This window comes from Rattus rattus, chromosome 2, assembly GCF_011064425.1.
Source record: "Rattus rattus isolate New Zealand chromosome 2, Rrattus_CSIRO_v1, whole genome shotgun sequence".
Taxonomy (NCBI): Eukaryota; Metazoa; Chordata; class Mammalia; order Rodentia; family Muridae; genus Rattus; species Rattus rattus.
The window spans coordinates 89946326-89966449 of NC_046155.1; the positions used below are offsets into that span (position 1 = coordinate 89946326).

Sequence of the window (20124 nt, forward strand, 5' to 3'; positions counted from 1 at the left end):
AGCTAGACCGGGCCATCTCTAGACCCAGCTCTACCAGCTATGACAATCTGCTTATCCCTAGTTCATATGTTCTGAAAGGCACTTGGCTGGGAGTTGGGAGGGACTATGCTGTGCTTGCCAGGGACTGTGAGAGCTGCCTTCATAAATCAACTCCTTTATGTGCCTGAGTTCTGCAGGCATTACAGGGCCTGATGCTTTCTCCTCCCAGATTCATGCTTTCAGGGACCAAGAGGCTTTGAACCAGGCTTGGGTCACAGGTTACCAGAGAAGGAAGATATATGAACTCTGTTGTGACAGGAATTGGTTGATGATAGACTTAAGAGAGCCAGAGAAGCCAGCATATATTGGAAGTGGGATGTGTGTCGCTGGTCTGAGTTTCTGTATCACCCAACATGAATACAGGAACACAAGGACATGAAGTGAGTGATTGCTGAGGTGTCGAGATTTCTGACTTCCAGGATTTCCCCAAAGCATCCTCCACTCCTAAAAAGTATAACAGAAAGGCTTAAAAAAGGAGGTTCCTTTTTAGGAAAGTGTGGATAGACACAGATCCCAATAGTCAACTGTAGCCCACAGACCTTGTCTAATCCCATTTTTGTAAGATTGTCCCTCCTCCTGGCAGTACTCAGCAAGACCTTTCTCAGGAAAGGGAGAACCCAGAGATGGTCACACATGTATAGATGGATTGCCACATATCTCCATGTGAGCTGCATACTGCACTTCCCAGAACAATGGTCCTCACATTGCTGTCTATGAAATGTAGATAAGTCTAAGGTGACAATCTCTCTGACTTCTGCTGTGAAGCTTCACACGTCCTTCCGTGAGAACCGCAACCAATAGGCAGCCTGAAAATGCTGACAGGAAACATTTGAGATAATAAATGGAGGTTAAGGACCAGGATGGAGAGATGGCTCGACAGGCAAAGGCACTTGCCACCAATGCAGTTGATGTGAGCTCAATCCTTGAGACCCACATAGTAGAAAGAGAAACTTCATTCTGGAAAGCTGTCTTCTGGCCTTCACTGGCACACCAAGACACATGCATAAATAAATGTAATAACTTTTTAAAACACTTGGAAGTTGGAGAGATGGCTCAGCAGTTAACAGCTTTGACAGAAGACCCAGTTCAGTTCCTAGCACCCGTGTCAGGTGTCTTATCATTATCTTTAACTTCAGCTCAGGTGACCCCATGCCCTTCTGGCCTCCACATGTACTCACATGCACATACAGATACACAATTATAAGATACAAATAATTGGAGGGGGACAGGAGAGATGGCTTAGTGGTTAACAGTATAATAAAAATGAAACTTTGGAGAGAGGAGTGATGGCTCCTAACAGTGTTTGTTGCCCTTCCAGAGGACCTGGGATACTCCCTAGAACCTATTTTGGGTAGCACACAACTGCCTATAAGTTTAAAGAAATACAGTTTCCTCTTCGGGCCTTATTAGGTACCCACATGTACATATACATAAGATAAAAATTAATCCTTCTTTAACATTATTGCTGGGTTCAAGCCATACTACTCACTAACCAAGTACCTTGGATAGATGTTTGACCTCAATTTTATTACCTATAAAATAATGATTATAGCAGCGCTTACCTTGTAGAGTTACTACAAGGATTACAGAATGAGTGTTCATGAAGCATTTAAATAATGTAGGCTTTTCCATGATTGTTACCTATTCTATGTAAGCATTTTTTATGACAAGGCTTGAGTTATGAAGGTAGCAGTGATTAGCCTTAAGAGAGAGTTGAAGCTTCCTTCCAAAATAAAACAATACACATGTTTCTCTGAGAGCAAGGAGTTCTACCAGCTCAGGTGACAATGGCAATTCCATCATCTCTGTCTCAAGCCATGTTGGCAGGCTTCAGGGACACTAAACTGAGAAGTCCCCAAGGTTCCTCCCATTCCGTGACTCTGTGGCTTCCTTTTACTTTGAGACAGTCTTAGGATGTAACCCCAGCTAACCGCAAACTCAAGACCCTCTTTTCTCCACTAATGCTAGGATTAGAGTCCCGCCCTTTTAAAGGCTGCGCTTTACCAGGTGTTTCTTTTTAGATCATCTTGGGTCTACCATACATCTATAGTGTTCCTGATCCTGGAGGACAACGGACAGGCCCCTCATGATGTTGGCTTTAAATCTTCACCTGGTCACCATTCAAAGGGAAAGCTTCTTCCCCTTTCTCAAGGGCTATCTAAGTGGCTTCATATGAGTTTTGTGTCTTTGTTTCAGCCAGCCACAGCAAGCATTGTAGAGGAAGAGAGATACAAAGACAGCCCCAATGGGTGGACCCATTCTTGCTAACCCTGTAAGATGATTAAATAAACTCTAAGTGCATCTAAAATGTAGATCTGTAGGCATTTTCTACGGAGCAGTGTCAGAATAGGGTGGACAGGTCAGACACAAAGTGGTTAAAACCATAAAGCGAAATACAATTATAGCCTTCAGTGTGACCTTTCCTACCAAGGCAGAAAACCAGGCATTGGTGTATAACTCTATGGTGTCTGAGAGTTAATCAAAAGGTAAAGAGAGCAGACAAAGGCAGATACAATACTATTAGAAAATTGCATGCTCTTAGCAGGCCTGTTAAATAATGTCCCAGTATGATATCAAAAGGACATCTATATTATTTCTATATTATTTCTAGGTCTTAGGTAATTTTCTTTTTTAAAATTACATTTATTTATTAACATATCCCAGGTGTGTGTGTGTGTGTGTGTGTGTGTGTGTGTGTGTGTGTGTGCAGAACAGAGAATGACTTTTTCTAGGAGTCACATATGTCCTTCCATTATGTGAGTCCTAGGGATCTAACTCAGGATGCCAGGCTTGGTGGCTGAGCAGATTTACTCAAAGCTCTTTTACCTACTGAACCATCGTTTTTCTTACCCTTTCTAAAGTTTGCTGAAGGCCAAATGCCCTTCAGACCATCTGTAATTTGATGACCCTTGTAGACTGGTAACCTGACAATGTGGTCTTTCCTTCAGTTCCCATAGCTTCCCTTACCCAGTGCCACAAACTGAGAAGCATAGGGTTACCCCCAAGGTCTGAAGAAGTCATTGGTCAATGTGCAATCAGAGTATGTTCCTTCTAAAAAGTGTCAAGGATGCATGTGTCTCTCCCCTGGGAGCTTCTTGGGCTGCTTTTAACATAGCTCTGATTCTTCATGCCAACTTCACTTCATACAAACCCTCATAGAATTGGGGAGGAACCTTCTCTATTCAAGTGTAACTTCACCCAAGCTTAACTAATGATGTCTTCAATGGCCCTGATTCTAAATATGGCCCCATTCTGGGAAATAGAAATTAGAATTTGTGAATTTAGGGATACACAATTCAACCCGACAACCTCCCTTTTCCCTCTTTAAGATAGGCATGTAACTGGGAATCTTTCACGTCCTTGATTAAGTAGCACCTGACACAACTTCCTTTTCTAGCTCATTGGCTGGGCTGAGTCACATGGTTTCATCTGACTGCAGAGATGGGAAAGTGTAGGTTTCTGGGTACCCACAAGGACTTATCTCCATGACAACAATCTAGATAATTTCTGAGTCTGTTTTATGTCTGAAAAAATAATACAAATAGTATTTTAGGCATGAGCTGGTTTGCTCAATGGCATCAGTGGTTACCAGCAAGAAGAAGTGAGGAAGGAAACCAGTACTTTGACCTTTGGCCTCCTCTTTTCTTCACTTTCATGTTGTTTTTCTTCTTTTTTAATTCACTCACTCTTCAGACGTTAGAAAGGTTGTCTTTCATGAAGACATCATATTACCAAAAGTTTTATTTTCCCCTTAAGGATAAATACATTTGGTATAGTGATAGGAATGTTTGCAGAGTGACTTATAGTGAATGCCAGAAGTCTCCAAAGACACAAGAGACCAAGAGACAGCTGTGCTCGGAGAAACTGGTCTCACAGCTGGGCTAGACCCTCAGAAAGAAATGTCACTCTGATGGAGTTGTGACTCTCCCAGGTCTCCAGGAAGGCCCTGAGCAGGAGAAAGCATAATGTAGCTAATCAAATTAGTGAGGTGAAGCTGCTGGGAAGGATGCTAATTGGTTAATGAGTAAATGTAACCATTTTATTTAAATTAGCAGCAAATTTTAAGCAATCCTCAAAATAACTGAGAATATTAGCCCTAATTAGTGTAACAGCCTGGAAAATTTCTTCTAATGGGAAAAATACAATAATGGGGTCTCTCTACAGACTCCTTCCAATTAATCACTCATTCACTCACTCACTCATTCATTCACATAACCATTAACCATGCACTGAGCCTTGTGCCAAAAACTAGAAAGAGAAAGGCCATTTGCCCAAGTGTACAGCTTGGAGAAGGAAGAGCTTCCATGATGAAAACCCAAACACGCCATTACCTCACAGACAGTGTGTGGGGTCAGAAAGAGCAAAGACGATGATGAGGATTCCTTCCATCTGTTCTGCCAGAGGGTTTTAGACCACAGAGAGTACATCAGGATAAAACACTCCTCTGGGAAGGTGCGTTCATGGTGGTAGAAGAAAGGTGGGAGGGATTTTAACTCCTCCGAAAGTCTGTGAAGTTCTGAGGTCACCACATCAGTGCTTCAGGACAAGCTTTGACTCAGGGTGTAAAGAACAGAGTTGAGCTGAGAGAATTCTGTTCTACCTGGAAGAAGAATTTCATGTCAGGTCAGGGAGTGTGTTGAACAAGAGTTAAGCCAGGCCCAGAAGAGGAAATGGACTTTGTCTCATTGCTCTTCTGTCCTTACGCCTTTGGTTTTAATTTTTATTTATGTATGTGCATTGTGGATTGAACCCTTGTATGGACCAGGTAAATGCCTTGTCAGTGGGCTACATCCACTCAAGCCCTCTTCTTCATTTTTAAAAGTTCTTACTTCAATGATCTATGAGTAGAAAGATAGATAGATAGATAGATAGATAGGAGAAATGAAAAATACTGATTATTTTATTGTCTGTGGAGAACTTTCTAGAAGTTTCCATTTGCCAATGAGTCACAATGACACTCTCACCCCTTCCCTATTTTGACATTGTCTCTTGAATGGTAGATATGGTAGGAGAGTTGGTAGATGATTGGATAAACAGAGAGAGAAAGAGGGAGGGAGGGAGGGAGAGAGAGAGAGAGAAAGAGAGGAATGGAAAACATTGTTTATCTCATTATTTGCTGACAACTTTCTAGAAGCTTCCATTTGCCAATGGATCACAATGATATGCTCACCCTCCCCTACTTAGTCATGCCCTCAAGTGGCTTTGGGATCATTAAAAACACCTCATAGATTGTGCTTGCATCTCCAGACCTTTCATGTAATGTCCCAGAGACACTTGCAAAAGTTCTGTTTTGTATGCCAAGAATTTAAATGGCTTTGCACTTGTCAGTGACCTTTGGCAGATGTCTCTACTTCTCCATGACTTTTATCTATAAATAAACAAAATGTTAGGCAAAGAGTGGCTGTGCAATTTGTAGATCTTCCCTGTGTTTCTTTCCTGTCTTAGGAGTGTGCCCTCCATGACTCCTGGCCAGTGGGCACCAGCTGATGCCTGGAAGTGCAGGGTCACATAGGGCTATGCTTTGGAGAAGCCTCTCGTGGCCTTCTAGATTTGGTTGGTGCTGTGGCTTGAATATGAAATGTCCCCATAGGCTCACATGTTTCAATACTTGTTTCCCAGCTGGTAGTGCTATTTTGGAAGGTCGTGGAATATTTAAGAGTTAGGGCTTTGCTGGAGGGAGTGGACCTTCATTGGGTCCACAGCCCCACTTCCTGTATACTCTCATCTTCCCGACTGTGTGTACAAACAAGGTGACCAAGCACTTCACACTCCAGCCACCATGCTTTCCCTGCCATGATAAATGATATCCCTTAGACTATGGGCCAAAAATAACCCTTCCTCCTTCCCCGTCATCGCAAGAGGAAAAATGATGATTGAAGCTGAACACACGGATCTCTGCTCGATTCAGTAACTCACCTGAAGAGAGTTGTCTACATCTCACACACAGTCCCAAGGGCCACCACTCAGGCAGAATGCTGAGCAAGTACAACTTCAGAACTGTCACTTAGGCTGGCCCCAAAGTGGCCCTAGGCTGGACCACTATCCCACACCCTCAATGCCTTCCCACAGAACAGAATTCTTGGTATGGAGTGGTTGTTTGAGGGGTGGTCCCAGCTACAGAGGACCCTGGGAAATGGCTGATGCATAGAAGAGTGGGTCTCAGGATCAGTCCCAAGTCTGCCCACACCATGGGATGGCCAGGGCAAATGAGTTGACGTTTCCAATACCACTATTATGTTTTATTTTGTGAACACAGGATTGTGATGTTCACATCCCTTCCTGATACTCCTGACAGGAATCATCTCCCACCTGCTTGCTGTCCTCAAAAGTGTCCATGGAGACCAGGTGCCTCACCTTTCTTGCCCGGGATCTAAAGTCCAGCAGTTTGGCTCTCTGTTCTTCAAGAAGGCAGAATGCATGACTTGCCTGATTCGTGCATCCTGTAGTCCCCCTCTTTGCTTGATGTCTACTGAAAGGAAGGAAACTAACCTTAAAGCCCTACCCCAACCCCTTCCTCCACTCCATTCTGCCATTGACAGTGAATTATGGCTCTGCTGTCTACACAATCTCCAACCTGTCATTGACAGAATTCCTGATTCCCTTCTCAATTTAAAATGAAGCATAACTCATGGTAAATGCTAACTACAGGTTATTACATTATTTCATTTACTTGTGTTTACATAGGTGTGCATAATGTGCATATACACACAGGTAATCACTATTAATCCATCTCTGTTTAACTCTGTATGTCTACTTATTATATTTTAGTGATACCTTGCCAGTCTATCCCCATATGGTTCAAAGAGGCAAAGAGGTCCCAAGTCTATGCCCCTCCCAGGAGGCTGTAAGTCCTAGAACTTCATGGCATGGTCACTCACACCCAGAGGCAACCTGTCCAGACTGGGAAGAGGAGGTCTGGTTATGGTTTCGCTTATCAATGCATCCTTTGCTCTGGTTGTTCTCAGAGACACAGGTGATGCACAGTTTTCCCTTTCTGTCACAGTCAACCACCAGGTTGCCTGAGGTTGCCCCTGAGCTCCAGCCCACCTGGGTCTGGCTCCTCCTCAGTGGGTGAAAAGTGTCCAGCTGCCCACCCCATGTCTGTCCCGTGCTTTAATAGGCACACCATCTACAATTCTCTCTGATGGTTCCTTATGGAAGTAGAGGCCCCAGCTGGGATACGCAGTGTTGGGAAACAGGGGGTCACAGGAAGCAGTGGGCGGTCGGAGGCTCCCAGGTGTGAGGCCACAGTGTCAAGTCCTCTTTCCACACAGCATGATGGTGAACTCTGAGCTCTCCCTGCAGCTCCAGTGCTAAAAAAGGGAACTGCCTGATTTGTTATTCTCTCCACATATGTTCTCCATTTCATGTCCAAACTCCGCAATTAGAGTCATCAACAGCGAGTTTTGCATGACTTTTATTAAACTCCCACAGGCTGGGAGCAGGCTGTCATTAGCAGCACCATACTGCCCAGTGTTCTGCTTCCTAAGCAGGGAGCTGCCGTCTCTGGCCCCCTGCCCACATTTCAGAGCTTAGCTTCCCAGATGACTCTGACCACGGAGACGATGTGGGAAGTCAGTAATAGAGGGGCTGGCTTGAAATCGTAATCTGGCTGTGTGCACTTGGGCAACTCACCTGACCTCTCTGAGCCTTAGCTTCCTGATCCGTAAAATGGGCATGGAAATTGAACACTAGGTAAAACATCAACCCTGTTCAAGTCCTCTTGCTCAAGTCATAACCATCTTTCAATGAGCGCTTTCGACATTTAAAGATAATTATAAAAATGACAATAGCGTGCATGCTCACTTACTGTGCGTTCCTTGCAGATACCTTTTGAAACACTTTCCTTGGCTAGGCTAGTGTTCCCAGCAGCCCTTGGAAGTGGGTTCTTCTAGTACCCTATTCTTACCAGGAAGAAACTGGGGCTCACGGTGATTATGTAAACCATTCCAGATAGCAGAGCCTGGCCTGTCACCCAGATCGCCTGCTGTAGATAAAGCCCAAGCTCAGGGCAGACTCCATGCTGCCTTCAAAGCTTTCTGACATGCGGGGCCCCTGCTCTCAGGGAGACCCTTGGGTGAGATGGGACTACCTCTACCTCCTATTTGGGGCAGGAAGTGAGGAGAAACCCTCATAGTTGCCCATGGGCATGCTGGTCTCTCTGCACCCTGGGTAGGCCCTCAACAGGTGGGTTATTACACTGCTGGCATCTGGCCCACGCCACTGACCTATTGGGTGGAGTAGGACCATTGTACAGGATCACCATCCCAGGGTCCTGATCACCAGCAGGATCCAAGTGCCACCAAAGTGTCTTCATACATTTTTAGGGCTCCCTTCAGTCGAGAATCAGAGAAAGAAGGAGTCCAAGTCAGTAGGCTCTGTGGTTTAGGGAGGGTTGGTAGCACTGAACATGGACACCTGAACAGTGTCTATATCACAGAAGCTTAAGGAGATGCTTAAGCCATTTTATGACAGTTCCTAAGGAAGTGTGCTGAGACTACATGATGGGCGTAAATGAATTCTCCAATTGGATTTTCCCAGCTAACTGCATTGTCGCACTGCCTTTGTCCCAGGTGCTTTTGCTAAAGCCTGCTGGCTGCTGCAGGTGAGCCCTGAAAGGGCAGCTCTTTGGTGGAGCCCTCAAGGGTGGCGCTCTGTTAATATGCTGGGAATTTAAGTAGAGCCAGGCCTTCTAAATCAATCACCAGGACAGCTTTATATTTTTCCTTTGCTCAAAAAAAAATACACTATTCAGTGCAGTTACATGTGTGGGTGTAAGGTTGGCTTGGGTGAAGGACGCCAAAAAGGAAAATTTCATAACATTTTCACTGCAGGAAAAGGGACTCGCCACTCTTACTTCTACAGAAAATATCAGTGTCTAGATATTCTCTCTGCAAGCCTCAGAATGGCCTAAGCTTCTCAGAAGTCACTCAGTTTTATTTGACGTGAGCATTATAGATGCTTAGCAAGTGTGGGTTATACAAAAGACTAAATAGGAGATTAGCGAAAGCTTTTTAAGGGGATGTTTACAAAGTGGAATGGGCCAATGTTTGCCTTCTTGCCTCTTTGGGGGTTTTCTATGATGGCAAGGTTCGCCCTGCCCTGGCACCTGCACGTAGAACCTGAGGACTGCTCACAGAGTGAGGCCCAACCTTCTTGATATATATGTAGTTGTAGAGCCAGAGAAAGAGATCCGCACTCAGATAAAGAGAGCGTAATAAACTAAGACACATTCCAGGTTGGGGATGAGTGAGAACAGGAGGGAATGCAATCCCAGGACAAGGGATGGGGCTGGTCCTAAACCACGTAGGCTGCCTTACCAGTGAGTGGGGCATCTGTGGGAGAACAGAGAGCTCACATGCTGCCCGAGTGCCCCAAGAGGATACTGGTTAGAGTAGGGGGCCTGTTTGAAGTTGAAGGCCATGTCTGCGCTAGCCTAATTTGCATATGACACATAACCTTTCTTATTTGGAACAACCTAAGCTCTTAAAGTAGTGTTATACCAGCCAGAGACAGAGCTTTCCTTGTTTTTGGGGCGGTGAGCAAATAAATGTTCCTCTAGCTGACTCTATGCCCTGTGGGAAACAGTCAGACCCTTGTCCTGGGGAGAGTCATTTATCTACTGGGTTCTATGAAAAATGACGATTGAGGGATCAGGGAGTAAGTATTATGAAGAAGGCACCAGGAATAAGTCTGGATGAAATGTCCGAGTTAAAGTTCAAGGGTCCCATACACACACACACACACACACACACACACACACACATGTCTGGTAAATTAATATGTTTGAGTGTGTGTTATGTGTCAAGTGTAAATATAAAATAGATGATCACCAGATAATGGTGTGCAAGGTGAGAAGACATGGTAATTGTCCTCAGGGAACTTGGACTGTAATAGGGCACAGTGGTATAATGATGACACTGTCACCTAGCACAGAGCACTCATTACCCCTATGCCAACTTCCCTATAACCACAGTTAGGCCTGTTTTCACAGACAGATAAACAGAGAGACTGGCAGCTGAATGCATTATCTGTTTCCCAAGCAGGAGGGAGCAGGGGCTGGCATCTAGGCAATGTGGATCTGGGCAGTCTCCTAGCTCAACCCTTTCCCCTCTCCACATTAGCTCAGTCCCCTTGGCATATACTTCCAGAGTTCTCTGTGCTTTTCCTAAGTCATGCTTTCAGTTTAGTAACTCTAATTTTGCACAGTATTGCAGGGGAGAGAGCTTAACCAAATGTCTGCCCATCAGTCAGGCTCTCCATGCCCCTGTAACATATGACCTCGGAATCTCCGTGGTTTACAGTAAAAACATTTCTCGGCCATGCTACATGTCCATCTCATCTCTGACCTTCTCTTCCTTCTGCAGCATCTTGCCAAAAGCAGCTGCAAAAAACAAAGCTTGCTCCTTGCCTGTGAGTCATCAATCTTCCAAAAGCTGACTAGAAGCCATCACTGCCTTTATGGGCTCCAGGGACAGTTTCCTCACTGTGGACTTATTGACTCCAAAGTCAGTGTCCTGTGGTTTAAGATTTGACCATTACCCCTCTCCCCATCGAGGGTCAGTTTCTATGGGTTCGTGAAATTGGTGAATTTCTAGCAGTCAGAGCTCACTTTATGGTCACCATCGGTCAGCCTCAGCCATGTGGGGTGCCCAAGTCCAAGGGCAAAAATGGAGGAGATAAAATGCTGGTCCCCAGGATAGTGGCAGTGGGAGAAGCAGTGGACTTGTAGAACAGAGGACTTAGAGAGAGAGAGTCCCGTAGGCATGGTAGAGAGGCTGTGAGTGCCCAGTCTTACTCTTTCTGTCTTTAGATCATTATTATCTAGCAAATAACAGAGTCCACAGCAGGGGTTTGCCAGATCTTGAATTTGAACCTCCAAATTGAACTTAATAAATCTGTCTCGTGTGTACTCCATATACATGATCTATGCACATTCATATATATATATAGTACATGTATATATATACATATATATATACATGTGTGTGTGTGTGTGTGTGTGTGTATAATGTCTATTACTCTATATAACATAGAGAGAGAGATGGGGTCACACTATAGCTCTAATGCCTAATTGGATATGAGTATATCATAGTGGTCAAAACTAAACAAGGAGCCACATCTGACATTTGATATTCGATACATAACACTGGAGGAGGATTCAATGGTACTCTGAGGAGGAGGGCCCATTTTGAGCACTCTGACAGCAGTAAGTCTAAGCTAATGATCCCAACCCAGTGATAGTACTTCAGAGTCACTTGGCCACTCTCTTGGTTTCACAATGGGAAGCAGCAGCCAAGCTCCATGATTGGGCCTTTCTGTTGAACCCCAAGTTCAAAGCCACCAGTTCCACTGTCATCCCTGGTGCTCTGCCTACATGCAACTGGCATTGTCTAGAGTCTAGACAGAACTGCAGGTGCTTCCTAAGTCACCTGCAGCCCAGCATTGCTTTTTATGCACCGTGGGTATTTGTACAAAAGATTCTAGAAAATCCTTAGATGTGTTAACAGAGCACAGTGTGAGGCCACCAGCCACTACCAGCATGCTGTCTTCAGGATGACTCTCCTTGTCTCCCTCCCCACCACTGGATAGAATCCTGTGCTGCACACTTCTGTGCCTTTGATCTGGGAAAATTATCCCACTCTAGGCTGTACTCAAGTCTCATCGCTCACTGGCCTCCTTGGGTGGAACACATCATCTCAGCCCTGGGCCATCACCATTCTCTAACCAGTGCCCTGCTGCAAGCCTGACCAGGAGACTATTCTAGACATCCTGCTCCATGTGTTGAAGCAGCTCTAGGGAGGGCCATGTCTAGCTCCTCTCTGCTTTGGGAGCCTGACATTTTAGAAGGGGGTTACCACCAAGTTGAACAAACCTGTTCCCATAAGGCTTGGGGACTTGTGAGCTTAAAGTCACCTATTCGCAGGAGAAATGAGTTGGGGACGTGGTGCTCGGTTAGAAGCCTTATACATGGCTGCTACCTAGAGAGATAGCCCTGGAACCTGTATATGTCTCTCTCCCCTGCATGGACTTGGTGCTGAGGTTGGTGACACACCCCCAAGTCCTGATTTATTGGCAGTACACTGTGGCCCTGAGCACGGTAATGAACCTCTGTGTCAAGGGATTAATGACCAATAACCAAACCTTTAAATCAGCGCGCCCTGTCTGCAGAGGCCTGTGGCTCATTCTTGGGTAAATAGGACAAAAAGCCCATTTCTAATACATTTTCTGGATGTCACAGCACCGCTCTGCAAATTGAGATGGAGTAAAGCAAGCCTCCAAGTCCTCCCTCCTCCCCTGCCGCTGCCAGCTCCCTGCCTGTGCCTTACCCAACTCACCTATAGTCAGACTCAAGAGGGGCCACAGGCACTGAGAGGGCAGCCCCCTCACTGTAGGGTCACATGCCCTCATGTGATGGCCCTAGTCACTGTCAGTGTCTTGCTCTTGCTCTGGAGACACTGTGGCCACACATAGGGGTTTCAATATTTTCATCTTCATCATACCACCCCTCCATGTTGTGTCTACACTCCCCAGGGTCTCCTTGAACGCAGCTATTTTTTTTTTGGAGAGATTTAATGGGAGACTGAGACAAGGGGAAGGGATGAGAGAAAGAAGAGAGCTATTTTTCTACCTTGGCTACACACTAGAATCCTCTGGAATAATCCCCGTGTTGGGCACTTTTCTTGTCACTGTGACCAGACACTGAAGCAGAAGACTCTTAAGCAAGGGAGGTTAAAGGAACATATTCATGGTGGAGAGGAAGGCACAGCAGTGGTTAGATTCATGGGGCAAGGGGTGTGTAGCCTGGATTCTTCACCCTTTATACTCACGGTAACTTGGTGAAACAGGAAACAGGAAACAGGAAACAGATGAGTGGGGCTGGCCTTTTTCAAGCCCTGCCTCCAGTGGCCCGCTTCCTCTAACAAGTCTCCAGCTCCTGAAATTTCCCAGATCTTCTAGAGCAGCTTCCACCAGCCAGGGACCAAATGTTCAAGCACGTGTGCCTATGGGGAATGTTTCACGTTCAAAGCATGACAGTCCCCAGGCCTAGCCCCACTCCCAAGTCAGTAGCTTGTAGATAAACTCCCCAGATGATTGAGATGTGCAGCAAGGGTGGGGACCCTTGGCTTGATGGCACTGGATTCTTGAGGACCGTCCAGCCTCATACACTGCACATTGGTCATCTCTCTGTTAGATGGCCAGCCCACGGTTTGACCCTCCCCTCAGTTGCATCATTTTAACTCTTGCTATCATGTGGCTCCCTGGTATGTGGCCACCCCACAGAGAGCTGGCTCCTTAATCCCATGTACCCTAACCCTGCCATGCCAGCACTAGCCAAACACAGTTATTTTCTCCCCTATGGTTCTAGAACATATTGTAGGGAGGTCTTACCATGGTTTTCTCCTTTGTCCATTCCACCCCCCTCTCCAACCTCAGGCAGGTGTCAACAAAATCCTACTAATATCCTTACATGCCAGAGGCTACATGTCTCTGAGGTACCTAATATTTCAAGGGCACAGAATCTATAGAGCAACAGTGTTGCCAAGGAAACACTAATGGGAGAGGGGCAAAGGCTCCAATGCCTGTGTCCAGTGATAGGAAGAGATCAAGTACTAAAGCTGTGCCCAGAAGAGCATCTAGGTCTTGTGGTGGTCTGAATGAGAAATGTTCCCCATAAGCTTATGCATTTGAACCTTTGGTCCTCAGTTAGTGGCGTTGTTTGGGAGGTGGAGCCTTGAGGCAGGAAGTACGTCACTAGGGATGAGCTTTCAGGGTTTATAACTTCGCCTCCCTCTCCACTCGTCTCTCTGCTTTCTGTGTGACAATGAAAATATGACCAGCCAGCTTCCTGCTCTGTGCCTTCCCTGCCACTATGGACTCTGTCCCTCTAGAACTATAAGGTGAAACTAACCCTTTGTTTTCCTCCTTGATGGTTGGCTAGGGTGTCTTATCACAGCAGCAGAAACACGACCGATGTATATCATTAAGGAAGTTCACTCCAGAGTCCTGCTTTGTGTGGAGGGTTCTAGAACTTCCATGGAAGCATGAAGGGTGAAAGTGGGGATGTGAAGGCTGGAAGACTTGCAGACTGGCCAAGGATGCCAGAGATGGAAGGCTGGAAACAGAGGGGAAGCCTTTAGCCAGTGTTTGCAAACTCTGGTTGGTGGGGGGAAAGCTAATGAAAGGTTGCTGAGCCATGGTGTCCCGCTGAGAGATGCCTTCTGCAAGGTCTCACTATGTAGTCCCAGCTGACCTTGAACTCACAGAGGTCCACTTGCCTCTGTCTCCTGAGTGCTGAGACTACAGGAAGTCACCTCCAAACCTAGCTCCATTGTCAACCCTTTTACTTTAAAGTTCTTTGTAAACTTTTGTTCTAACAAAATATCTGGTGACGCTGAAATGTAAGAAAGAAAACTACTTGCAAGACAGGTTTTGCAGAAGGACCCAGGTCCCAGCCCATAGTGACCTCAGAGACCTTTCTGATGCCCAGGATGCAGTGGGGAGTAGCTGATAGGAGTAGTTCTGACTGTACTGTTGGTGGCTTTGAAGAGAAGAGTTTGCAATGGCCTGGGAGCCAAGTTCTGCTTGTGCCAACCTCACTGGGGGATGGACTGGGTAGAGATGGAGCCTCTGCTCCAACCCGGGGCTGCTGAAGAACAAGAGGATCATGGGACTTCCAGCCTCAGAAGGGAGATGTAGGCCTTGAACTGTTAGGAATCCAACCTGGCCTCAAGACCTTGTCAGATTGTTTTCCAAAACTGCATGTAGACTGTTTCCCTGACCTCACAGATGAAAGGTAACCTTGAGCATGGAGTTATCTAGCAGAAGCCTTAATAAACCCACACAAAAAGAGGGATTTTTCTTCTTCCCTCTTCCTTCCATTGCCCCTCCTCTCCCCTGTGATAATTCTGCCAGTCAGTGACCTTTGAAAGCTGTGAAGAATGAATGTTGTGACCCATCTGCACACCTACAGGATGGGAACTCCGGTGTGATGGTTTGTAAATGCTTGGTCCAGGATGTGGCACCATTAGAGGTGTGACTTTGTTGGAGTAGGTGTGTCACTGTGGGCATGGGCTTTAAGACCCTCATCCTAGCTGCCTGGGAGCAGTCTTCTCCTGCTCGCCTTTGGAACAAGATGTAGAACTCTCAGCTCCCCCCACCCCCACCATGCCTGCCTGGATGTGGCCATGCTCCCACCTTGATGATAATGGACTGAACCTCTGAACCTGTAAGCCAGCCCCAATTAAATGTTGGCCTTATAAGAGTTGCTTTGGTCATGGTGTCTGTTCACAGCAGTAATACCCTAAGACATATGGTATCAGGGTCCACATGCATCCTGCTGAGTATGGCCATGTCAGAGGTGAAGGACTCAAGCAAGGCCATCCTCCCGCCCTGGGGATTCTTTGCCCAACCTTGGTCCTGTGGCCCTGAGGGTAGTAATGTGCAGGCAGGGCTCTGTGGACTCCATGACTGCCTTCAGCTCAGTGTTCATCATTACTCCTGGCTCTGGCCTGGAGAAGGTGACAGCACCCCTAGTGTGAGACCTGAGACCCGGATGTTTGTTTTGGAGTTGCAGGTGATTTTTCTTTTCCCATCAAGCACCAGAATAAAATGCCAGTCAGGTGTGCAGCCCTGCTGAGCTGTGCAGGGCTGAGCAGAAAAGGAATACAATCCATCATTATAGATGGAGAGGAGCTGAGTGGTCAGGGTATCATTTCTATGCCCCTAGGGGAGTGTGAAACATCCAGACAGGATAACAGCCTGCCTCCGCCCCTGACAGTTACTGACAAGATGCTGCTGTCTCAGCACTCCTGGATGCTGTGTGCTACTGGTCTTTTAGTAAGGGGGCTCTCCTATCCTCTAGTATGTAGTCCATGCCCCACGGTGGCTCCATAGGACCATGTGGAAGTAGTGCCCTGGCACTCCCTGGCACTCCCTGGTGCTTTCCAGCCCACTCACTGGAGGTCAAGGGGATGCAGGAAACAAGATGCAGGATGTTAATGGTCCTAGGCCTGGCTCAGAAGTCAGACTACAGTTTAAATCTTAGCTGCAAGTCACTGATGTGGGACTTTGGACATATCATTTAGTTCCTCTCAAATAACTTAGTTTGCCTCAGTCCTCCATCTGCTAAATGGGAGATAATGGTAATACAGGTAGAAATTCAAAATCTGAAGTACTCCATGACTTGAAACTTTTTTAAAATTTTATTTAATCTTATTATTTATTTATTTATTCACTTTACATCCCCTCACTGGCCCCCTACTGATCACCACCTCCCATAATCCTTCCCCCATCCTCCATTTCCCTTCTCCTCTGAGTAGATTCCCTACCCACCCCGTGTCCCCCCACCCTGGCACTTCAAGTCTCTATGAGGCTAAGCACATCCTCTCCCACTGAGACCAGATAAGGCAGCCTGGCTAGAAGAACATATTCTACAGACAGCCAACAGCTTTAGGGATAGCCCCCTCCCACTTCAGTTGTTGGGGACCCACATGAAGACCAAGCTGCACATCTGCTACATATGTGCAGGGAGGCCTAGGTCCAGCCCATGTATGCTCTTTGGTTGGTAGTTCAGTCTCTCAGAGACTAGTCTGAAACTTTTTGAGCACTCACGCAGAAAATCCCAAACCTAGCCTCTTTTGAGAGGTAGTTATGTATAGAGTTGCCTTTAGACTGCATAAATAAAGTCTGTATGAATCATAAACCTTGCGTTTAGATTTGGGTCCCATCTGCAAGATAATTCTTTATGAATATATAGGCTGGTATTGTAAAAAATCCTTTGAAAGCACTGAAACCAGCACTGTGTTCCCAACTGTGGATATGGGGTACTCAGACCCTGTGCCTGACCCATAGCCCCATTAGGGTTAAATGAGATAGATGGAGCGAGCCCCTTCAGCTCTGCTATAGTACAACCACAGCTTGACCATTAGCAGTTGAAACCAGGGCCTCCTGACAACGATACTCCTGAGATTTTGAGCCAGGCGGTTTAACTTTACTAAGGAATTCTGTGTGTTCTACTCCTGGGTGCCAGGAACCACTCTTTCTCTAAGTCATAACTAAAAAGTTTATGTTCAGGCCTCCCAAATGACCCCTGGTAAGCACAACTATCCCCTTCATCCCCATTGGAGACCACAGCTCTGAATCACTTCTTGCTTCAACTTTCAAAGCCCTTCATTGCCCTGGAAGCCATGTTGGCTGGACCTGTGGGCATTGAACAAGGGGTATCTTGCACAAAACCATTCCTTATTTTATGTGTTCAGGCCATTTATTGATTCAGCGTGCTACTGGCTGGGCTTCTGAGAGGCCCAAGGGAAGACCGGAGGGAGTCTTCCCTGCCCAATCCATCTCCGTGATCTGCTGGCTTCCTGGTTCCACTGATTGTTGGCTTTTTAAATGACAAACAACTGTCTGTCCCTATTATGATCTTCTGGGACTCTGGAGCAATAATCAGGTCTGGTGACAGCTGTAGCAGCTAGTAAGTGCACACATACCTCGCAAAGCATCTCCCCAGGCACTTTAGAGCAGCTAAGTGGATAAAACGGATTTCAGCTATTGCCTGGGCGGCCAATTTGTGTCTGTGGACTCCGCCCTGGAGATGAGAGGCAGGCCTTGGTGACAGGAGGTAGGAAGGGAGAAAAGTGACTGGTCCCTGGCCATCCTTTTGTTGCAAAACATGCTTCTGAGCCTAGATCCTGGTTTCCACAGTGACCACGGAGCGCTCCCCTATCCTGAGATCCTTTGGCTTTAGTCTTAAGGGCCTGAACAGCTGTCTTACTCACTCTCTGCAGACAGCACAGGCAGCAGGCTGAGGCTGTGCCCTTCTGCACATTCAGGAAAGGCCTCGGGAGCTGGTGACTCTTCTTAAGGACTACGGAGCTGATGACTCTTCTTAAGGACTCCGGAGCTGATGACTTTTAGTTTCCGGCTCAAAGGTGGAAGAGTTGGAGCCAGCCAGAGAGGGGCGGGGGTAACTCATGTGCCATGTCAGTGGACTTGGCAACATTGCTTCCCGGTGTGTGGTTGGCTTGGTCATTACTCTTTTGTTGCTGTGACAAAAAGCCTGGCAAGAGATACCTCAAGGAATGAAAGTCAACTGTGGCTCATGGTATGAGCCCTGTCAGGGCATGACCAGCATGGCCGAGGGAACATGAAGCAACTGATCATAAAGCCACAGTCAGGAAGCACGGGGAGGGAGGCTGCTGCTCAGCTTGTGGTTTCTTTTCTCCCAGCCTGGGACTCCAGGGTGGGTCTCCCTGCCCAGTTCAGTCTCTCTGGGAACTCTATCACAGACACACCCAGAGGTGCACCCCCTAGGAAATCCTAATCTCATCCACTTGGCAGAGGAGAATGACCATCCCACCCAGTCTCCTACATTTAGCGGGTGCTTTGGCCACACCAGAACTACAGCTTCCTCACCTCCGTATGCCCAGAACTCAACTTGAAGATTGATTTCTTATTTGGATGGACGGATACATATAATGCTTAACTGCACAACTGTTGAAGCCTCTAAATCCTACCTGTGTCAAATCCCCCAACTCCAATAAACTAGAATTCTCCACTGCTTCTCAGCTTTCCTTGGTGCAGCCTAGAAACCCAGGCCAGAGAGTGAACCTCCTTGGGCTGACAGTAGAAACTTGTCTATCAGCCGTGGCTAGCTTGACAAAGCGTCCTTGTCTCTCGTGTTCTAGTTATATCTTCGTTTTAAGCTGGCCAGGGCATCTTTTACCTCTGTTTAAAACTTTGGTCATTTTCATCCTCTACCCTGAAACAAGAGCAGTCAGTAAGGCGGGTGACTTTGATGTCTTCATCCCTGTCTTTCCTACCCTGATGAGCTTACGGCGATGTTAGAGGATTAGTTTGGGTCATAATACTTGTCCCTCTTTCCCACCTGCTTCTTCCCACCCAGGGAGGTTACTCTGTTGTATACTCCAATGAGCTCCCATGTTCTCTGGCCTTGGGTTTTGCTAATAGTCAGTTTGCTAATGACTTGATGGAAGACCAGGGTGGGAGGGAAAAAAGAGGCATTTTTTTGTAAATCTCAGGCCAAGGCTGCCTTAGCGGAAACCTTGGTGCTGAGACTCCAGTGAGCTTCCCCGGTAGATGGGACTTCACCTATTGTGACACTCATGGCAGGGAGCAGGGCATGCATTCTGTGACATTCTGAGACCAATCTAGAAGTTGCTGAGGCTTGTCTCTGCAGCTTCATTCCCTCAGCCTTCATTGCTAGATTTCTCAGCACCCCTTCACGGTAGTGAGCCATAGCTAGGAGTCCTCACTGCACAGGAGGGTAGACCTGACTTTCCCAGTATGCCTTCAAGGCCAAAAGCGCTTACCATCTGCCCTTTCACAACACTCACTAGCCCCTGCTGTGTACAGTCTTAGTAGAGATGGAAATTCTCTGTCTTTCCCTTCCCAGCCCCCCAATACTGGATGCTCCCCAAAGGCAGGGCCCGAGCCTTTGTGCTTAGTGTCTCCTGGCCAAATGCAGTATCTGGCACAAAATATTTATGAAGGAAGTCAGCGAGTCTGCACATAATGGATTCAAGAGGTACTTTCAAAGCTGTGGGTGGTAAAATCAATTTAAAAGGTTATGGCCAATGTTTTCAATGCAAGAATAGAATAGAAAATGGAGTGTGCCATGCAGCGAGGGCAAGTTTTACTTCTTGAAAGTTTTGTCTCCATTCTACATGTGGACCAAATGCTCTCCAGGATCAAAAGTTGAAGGGGTTTCTTGCTGTCCACTCTTCCAGTTGAAAGTCCAAAAGTCACTGGATATGACTGGATATGACAGGATATGGTCAGGGATCTCTCCTCACCAAGGACTCTTTGCCAGCCAGCCGGTCACAATGGGAACTTACCTCCATTTCTCTGGCTATTGACATTTGACCTTTCCTCGATTCTCTTCACCCCCAGAATGTGTACTACACGAGCAGCCAGCAGATCCACGTGGGTGTCCTGAGTCCCACTATTGATGACGATGACAACCGGTGTCTGGTGGACGTCAACAGCCGGCCACGACTCATCGAGTGCAGCTACGCCAAGGCCAAGAGGATGAAGCTGCACTGGCAGTTCTCCCAGGTAGAA

The 20124-nt window shown here is 46.7% G+C and overlaps 1 protein-coding gene across 1 annotated transcript in view; it reads left to right on the forward strand.

The window, feature by feature from the left end:
* Galnt18 (polypeptide N-acetylgalactosaminyltransferase 18) overlaps nucleotides 1-20124 on the forward strand; it is a 303455-nt gene that overhangs the window by 268931 nt on the left and 14400 nt on the right. The window contains exon 10 of the mRNA XM_032892898.1: nucleotides 19954-20118. Within this exon, the coding sequence (XP_032748789.1) occupies nucleotides 19954-20118 (165 nt within the window). The remainder of the gene's footprint in view (nucleotides 1-19953; nucleotides 20119-20124) is intronic.